Genomic DNA, 7663 nt, shown 5'->3' with positions numbered 1-7663 from the left:
TCGATCGCTGGAGCCCAGCAGGTCGAGGCTGCGGTGGCCGGGAGCGGCCACTGCACTCCAGTCTGGGTGACAGAGTGAGACTCCAACTCAAAAAAATAAAATAAAATAAAATAAAATAAATAAATAAATAAATAAATTTAAAAGAAAAAGAAAGAAAGAAACCAAAATCTGGGCACGTTTCAGATTAGTTTTACTTGTGGCATTTCTGCACAGGACTTAGACATGATTCCTGTGGGGCAGGGGTGACAGACACCTCCTCATGTCTAGAGCAAGACTACTGTTCCTGAATCTGGGGGAACCTCAGCTCTCCCAGCTCTCCAGAGGGACAATGACCGAGCTGACCTCCCCAGCTATACACCCTAGGCTCAATTTGGGATGCCAGCTGTAGAAAATATCTCCAAACACTTGGGAAATTATTGGAACCTGGATTTAGTTGTTTTAAAGTTCATCTTGAGAGGGAGGACTGAAAAAAATATATGCTTAAGCACAACCTCTCACTTACTATCTAGTTTGGCTAAAAATATACATGTGCATCTAGTGATGCAGTTGAATGTAGAGACCATAACTTTAAACTCAGCCAGAAAATCCCTGCACTGCTACATATAAGCCCTGTCACCTGGGGAACTTGATCGTTGCAAGCATCTGCTTCCCTGCCTGGAAAATGAGAATTATGCCTACCTTGCAGAATGTTTTGGGGCCTGGAGAAATGTGTCAAGAGACAGAGACATTGTCCAACGGGTAGGAAGCAGTCATTCACAGCATACCTCTCTAATGTCATGTTGGGGTCAGTAGCTTTACTTACACAACCTTTTGGGATTAGCAGACTTTGCCCATGAAAGACAGCTAGTGCTGGCTGGGGGGTCAAGGGGTTAACCTGCTTTCCAAGGATTTATAGGCTGCAAAACTACATCCTTTCATTAGCAATATATAGCCATCTTTCCATATTATTTCTTTCCTCTAGTGAACCCGCCACATTTCAGAAATATCACCAAGTGAGTTTGCTTGCAAGATTTAACCAAGATCTGGATAAAGTGTCAGCGATTTCCCTGGTGTTCTCTACAGGATCTGTAATAGGCCCAAAGTACAAGCTCCGGATTCTCCGAATGAAGTTAAGGTCCCTTGTCCATCCAGAGAGGTGAGCCGAAAGCAGTTTGTCCGACAAGCTTCTGGTTTCCAAAGATGTTGTTGAATCCTGTCCAGTCTGCTTGCTTTGATGTTTTAACAAGACTATTTTCATTCACAATGAGAAAAGTGAAGGGTTCTCCAAAAATAGCTTTTATTGAAAGCAAGTAGCTCAGCCAGATGAGATGGCATGTGCCTGTAATCCCAGCAATTTGGGAGGCTGAGTCAGGAGAATCACCTGAGCCCAGGAGTTCAAGTTCAGCCTGGACTACGATGGACTTTAAAAAAAATAAATCGTACCATTTCATAGACCCACCAGCAATGAATGAAGGTGGTGAGTCCTGGTCTCAAAATAAAAATAGATAAAAACAAAAAACAAAAAAACAAGTAGCCCAGTACTTCAACAAATTACATTGTTATATGCTTAAAGATAAATGTCCCAGGAATCCAAGGAAATAATGTGATTAAATGTTTAGAGTTATATAGTTCCTCCCTAACCACCCACATTGCTTGTAAGTTGATATCTGCTATAGAAAGGAAAGGTCTGTATAATTTGGCAAACTGATAAAGCAGGGCCTAGTATTTATTTATTTATTTTTTGAGTTGGAGTCTCACTCTGTCGCCCAGACTGGAGTGCAGTGGCCACTCCCGGCCACCGCAGCTTCGACCTGCTGGGCTCCGGCGATCCTTCCGCCTCAGCTTTCCGAGTAGCCGGAATTACAGGCATGTGCTACCACGCCCAGCTGATTTTTTGATTTATTGTAGAGATGAGGTCTCGCTGCCCGGGCGGGTCTCGAACTCGCGGGCTCAGGCAATCCACTTACCTCAGCCTCCCAAAGGCATGGGATTACAGGCTGAGCCACCGAGCCTGGCTAGGGCCTAGTATTTAAAAGGTACATAAAATTTGGAATATTTTATGCCTTTAACAGTATAAAAGTATAGTTTCTTAAATTTGATAACTGCCCTGAAAATGTCTTTGTTATTCAAAATACACCCTGAAGTATTAGCTGGTAAACAACCCATTCTCAACTGGTTCAGGAAAAAAACCAACCAACAACAACAATGTGTGTGTGTGTGGAGAGGGACAGAGAAGGAGAAGCGGGAGAGAGAGAGAAATAATGATTTTTTTTTTTAAAGTACATAGCTGTGTTCATATGTATGTTTTGGGACAAATACCACTCTATCATAGGTTTCTAGCATTTAACCTATGGACAGAGAGGGATAAAAGAAATTATGTAAGCAGTTAGTGCTTTGCATTTATGAATTACTTTTCCTTGAAGGTTTAGGGTACCCTAAAATATTTAGTAATACAAGTGACTATCCTTCAAAGAGGATAGTCATTACATCCTAAAACTGAGAAGCTTTTATACCTTTTTTCCTATCAGAGGATTACATGTTCATGTACTTTCCAGATTTTATAAAATCTGGAAAGTACAGAAAGTATTAGGAAGCAGAAAAATATTACCCATATTGTCATGATTCAGGGGCAACCACTGTTATATTTTTGGTTATTTCTTTCTAATCGTTATTATTGTTTTTAAACCTACTTGAAGTTATGTGGCAAATAAAGTTTTATAGCCTGCTTTTTTTGTTGTTGATGTTTTACTTACCATAAGGATGTTCTTATATTATTAGAATAATTGCTAAATAATTTTATATTCTAAAGATATATTTTATTTTACTAGAATGGAATATTCTGTTGTTGTTGTTGTTGTTAAATAGAGACAGAGTCTTGCTATGTTGCCAGGCTGGTCCTGAACTCCTGGCCTCAAGTGATCTTCCTACCTTGGTCTCCCCAAGCACTGGGATTACAGGCATGAGCCACTGTCCCTGGCTGAATGTGGCATTTTTATAATCCTATTGACAAGGATATTTTGTCTTATATTCCCAGGCCCCAGTTGTGTCGGTATGATCTTGTCCTGAGGGAAAACGTTGAAACAGTCTTCCAACCTATTCTTTGCCCAAAGTTGCAGATGTAACTGTTGACAGAACACACACCGGTAATATCAAGAAAGCTACAACAACAGCATCTTACAAAGCTTCATCTCGCTTATTCCTCAAGGCACAAAAAGAATGGAAAAACCAAGATTTTTTTCAGTAGCGTCCTCTGGCTGTCATATTACGCAGCATCAAACAACCTTGTGATTATAAAACAGTCCTGCGAACAGAGCTCCTAACTAGGGCAAGTCAGAAATAGCCAGGCTTGCGGCAGCGCGGCACTGTGTCTGTTGCGTCCTGGGGCCTCATTTGTTCCAACCTGTCGATTTGCTGCCTATCCATCCCGTCGGCGGGTTTGTCCATCGTGGCTACAGGTCAGGCATTGTAAAGGGAAGGACAGGTTGGAGGCCTCGCTTTGGATTCTGCATTCCCTGTGCCAAATTCCTCCAGTTCCTGCATGTAGTCGGGAATGAAACTGACCTACCTCACTCAGGGTTTGGGAGGCAAGTCTATGTATGAAGGGTTTTTTGAAATCCCATGGGTACCGCATTTATGAGATGTTTGAGAAATGTGAATATGCTTTTATTTATTTTCACAGGTTTTTGTCTAAGTTGCAATGAGAGAGCCTCTTTTTATCAACACCAGCTTGTCCCTTGGGCTGTTTCCTCTGGGAAGGTCAGAGAGCCACACCCTGGCCTCCTGCCTTCTCTGAAGTGGTGTTGGGGCCCAGAGGAGGTGGAGGATGTGGGCATGGACTGGCAGCCAAGAGGCCAGGGGCTGGGACTAGATTGCAAGTGGATAAGGAAAGAAGGGCAGAGGAAGCAGTGGGGCCGCCTTGAGGCACATGACAGAGGATGGATGGGACAAGAGGCAGGAGACAAAAAAGCACAGTTTGAGCCCGGCTCGGTGGCTCAGCCTGTAATCCTGTGCCTTTGGGAGGCTGAGGAGTGGATTGCCTGAGCCCGCCGGTTCGAGACCCGCCTGGGGCAGCAAGACCTCATCTCTATAATAAATCAAAAAATTAGCCGGGCGTGGTAGCGCATGCCTGTAATTCCGGCTACTCGGAAGGCTGAGGAGGAAGGATCGCAGGAGCCCAGCAGGTCGAGGCTGTGTTGGCCGGAAGCGGCCACTGCACTCCAGTCTGGGCGACAGAGTGAGACTCCAACTCAAAAAAAAAAAAAAAAAAGCACAGCTTGTTCTTCACCATTTTTTGGTCAAGGTCTCATTCTGTCATCCAGGCTAGAGTGCAGTGGTATGATCATGGCTCATTGAAGCCTCCACCTTCTGGGCTCACGCAGTCCTTACGCCTCAGCCTCCCTGGAACTACAGGTGTGCACCACTGTGCCCAGTTAATGTTTTGATTTTTTGTAGAGCCGAGGTCTCACTATGTTGCCTAGGCTGGTCTCACACTCCTAGGCTCAAGCAATCCCCTCACCTCGGCCTCCCAAAGTGCTGGGATTACAGGCATGAGCCACCACACCGAGCCTTAAGACATGCTTGTTTTTCCATATTCCCAATGTAATCTATGATTATTGAAGGAAATTTAGAAAACACATAGATGCAAAATGAAGAAAATACTATTCATGATACCACCTAGTAGAGGTAATTAATGTTAACCGTTTGGAACAAGGCTATAACTTGTTTTGCTAACATGTGAATTAGAAGCATAAGCTGGTGTGCTCTGTGCTCTTGGATTATCTGAAGCCTGCAATTTGAGGTTTTCCCGGAGGTCAGTGCAATCTGTGAATTCAGAATGACAGCAGCAGTCAAGTCAAGAGGGGCTCGAGGGCCAAGGCCAGAGAGGCTGGAATGAAGGGAGAACAATCCCTGGGGCCAGCTGTCCAGTGTGAGGGTGGGCAGGATCTGTCCCACAGCTGTAGCCACTGAAGGGAGATTTGTGGGAATCCTGAGTGTCACAGGCCGGTCATCTCCTCTTATTCAAGTAATTGTTCTTCATCTGCTTTCTGTGAAATCAGCCCTTGTAACGATATGAACTCTCTAATTCATAAATTATAGAAGTCTGTAAGTACGTTCCTGTGTGGCACGTCTTCTTACACACGTACATGTATAGCAAATACAGAGTCTTTTTCTTTTTTTGAGTCAGAGTCTCACTCTGTCACCCAGGCTGGAGTGCAGTGGCACGCTCACGGCCCCCCCAAGGTTGACCTGCTGGGCTCCGGCCATCCTTCTGCCTCAGCCTTCCAAGTAGCCAGGACTACAGGCGTGCGCTACCACGCCCGGCTAATTTTTTGATATATATTGTAGAGATGAGGTCTCAAGTTGCCCAGGCGGGTCTCAAATCCCTGAGCTTAGGCAATGCTCTCACCTCGGCCTCTCAAAGTACTGGGATTACAGGCTTGAGCCACTGCTCCTGGCCTCATAGCAACTATTTAAGTTTTTTTTTTTTTTTTACATTTATTTGTGTGATTGTTTAATGTCTGTCTTCTCCGCCTCAGCCTTCCAGTAGCTGGACTGCTCTGCAAGGCAGAGCCCATGAGCATGGAATATAGTCTGTGTTCAGGAAAAATGTATTAAATGAGCACTTTCTATGTGTGGCCCTCTGAGGCCTGTGGAACCATCTTCAGTTGGTAAAGGCTCCTCCTCCACCCCAGCCATAGCCCATTTCCACCAGGACACCTAACCTTCTCTACCTTGGACTTTCCTCCCAGACACTTTTGTTCCTATTGCCTCTGTTGTCTTTGGAGGCCAATTGCCCATTTCCCAAGTTCTCCGGAAAAAAGGGAAGTTGGCTCCTTTGTCACTCCTTATCACATCTTCCAGGTGGTCCCAAAACCATTCCTCAGCAAACCCACTTGTCCGGAAGTCCAGGAGATTTTGCACACATTCCCCACTTCCCTGTCTTCTGTTTTGCTAAAACCCCCCCGGGACCTTGCGACATGACTGGATGACTCTAGGCTCTATTTCACAATCCTTTTGAACAAGTCTCCCTTTCCACAAGTCTCTCTTCCTCCACCCACTTTGCCACCCACTCTGTGCGTGCTTCCATCTCTGCTGTGATTGTGCCATATTGTGATATGTTTCTTTTTTTTGTGTGTGTGAGTTGGAGTCTCACTCTGTTGCCCAGACTGGAGCGCAGTGGCCGCTCCCGGCCACCGCAGCCTCGACCTGCTGGGCTCCGGCAATCCTTCCGCCTCAGCCTTCCAGTAGCTGGAACTACAGGTGTGCGCTACCACACCTGGCTAATTTTTGATTTATTGTAGAGATGAGGTCTTGCCAAGTTGCCCAGGTGGGTCTCGAACCCACGGGCTCAGGCAATCCACTCACCTCAGTCTCCCAAAGTGCGGGGTTCCAGGCTGAGCCACCGAGTCCGGCTTGTGATATGTTTTTGTGTCTGTAACTCCTCCGAGAGCATGACAAAAATGGCTGCTGCTCTTGTTTTTGCCTCCCCAGCATCTTGCACAATGCCAGGCACAAAGTAGGTGCTCAATAAATATCTGCTGAACACAATGGAATGGATTCGTGCTTAGGAGCTTGAGGGAGTCACCTCGACTCTGATGCAGACCTCAACACACTTAACTGTGTTATTTCCAAAATCCTAAATTCAGAGCCCCCTGCCCTTGAACCTTTCCCCCTTACTCCCATTCCTACAGAACTCCATCCTAGCCAAGGAGACTTTGGATGCCAGGAACAGAAATACACTCACGTTAACCCATATTTTATAGATTATTGAGAAATAGAAAAGACTTGTGGAAACCCAGGAAGAAGTGAACCATCAAACCCCAGGAAGGGCAGGAATGGGCAGCCAGCCCTGGAGCCTTCTGCCTTTGTTAATCCTAGTGCTCTGCCATGAGTGTCTATGACTGAGCTCAACTCCCTGCATGGGGCAGCTTCATTGGGTTCTTGGCCACTCACTGACTTTGGTCCAATTCCAAAGTCCAGGGAGAGGAAATAGCCCTTGGATTCTCCTCCCCAGAAAGATGTCCATCCAGTTCCAATCAGCTGTGTTTGGGGTGGAAGTGGGGAAAACACCCTGTGGTCTTCACAGCTACTCCTTTCAATTGCTCTGGGCACTGCTGATTAAGCCAGAAAGGTTGCAAACTATTGACAAGGAGGCACGGTGAATGCCTGGCTAATTTACTCTCATTAAAACCTCTTACTTTTTCTTCCTTTCCACTTTCTGAGCCATTGGCACTCACCTGGTGGGGATTGTGGTTGTCCTTTGTCAGATTGCATGGGAATGTTCTATAAATGAGTGGTCACAGCGGAGACTGGTTAGGAGTTGGCTCTGGAGGTGCTGGGTTAGGGGCTAGGAAGGTTGGGGAGACTGAAAACAGAATGAAGGTGGGTTGGGATAGGGGAGCACAATCCGGGGCTTCCTCCCCAAGCAGTCAGGTTGAGCAGGAGGGATCAGGACAGGAGTCCAGCAGGGCAGGTCCAGGGGAGTAGGGCAGTGGGAGCAAGCAGATGCTTGGGAAGTGAGCTGTAGAAAAGCAGGTTAGCACCATCCGAAAGAGTTCTACCAAAGGTCTCTTACCACCTTGCACTGGCCAAATCTCATGACCCCCAGTGTCAGGACTCTAACATTTCCTTTTCTTTTTTTTTTTTTGAGTTGGAGTCTCACTCTGTCGCCCAGACTGGAGTG

At 45.9% G+C, this 7663-nt stretch overlaps 1 protein-coding gene across 2 annotated transcripts in view; it reads left to right on the top strand.

The window, feature by feature from the left end:
• LIPH (lipase H) overlaps positions 1–3821 on the top strand; it is a 48747-nt gene extending 44926 nt beyond the window's left edge. Inside the window, exons 8-9 of one of the 2 annotated variants that reach the window (XM_008066343.2) lie at positions 962–1135; positions 3014–3821. In XM_008066343.2, the coding sequence (XP_008064534.1) occupies positions 962–1135; positions 3014–3101 (262 nt within the window). In that variant the 3' untranslated portion in view covers positions 3102–3821. The remainder of the gene's footprint in view (positions 1–961; positions 1136–3013) is intronic. The other variant, XM_008066342.2, reaches the window with a different exon arrangement.
• Positions 3822–7663: the final 3842 nt, after the last annotated feature.

The sequence above is a fragment of the Carlito syrichta genome, unplaced genomic scaffold (assembly GCF_000164805.1).
Source record: "Carlito syrichta isolate Samal-C Ts95f unplaced genomic scaffold, Tarsius_syrichta-2.0.1 Scaffold308888, whole genome shotgun sequence".
Taxonomy (NCBI): domain Eukaryota; kingdom Metazoa; phylum Chordata; class Mammalia; order Primates; family Tarsiidae; genus Carlito; species Carlito syrichta.
This window is presented reverse-complemented; position numbering and strand designations above follow the sequence as displayed.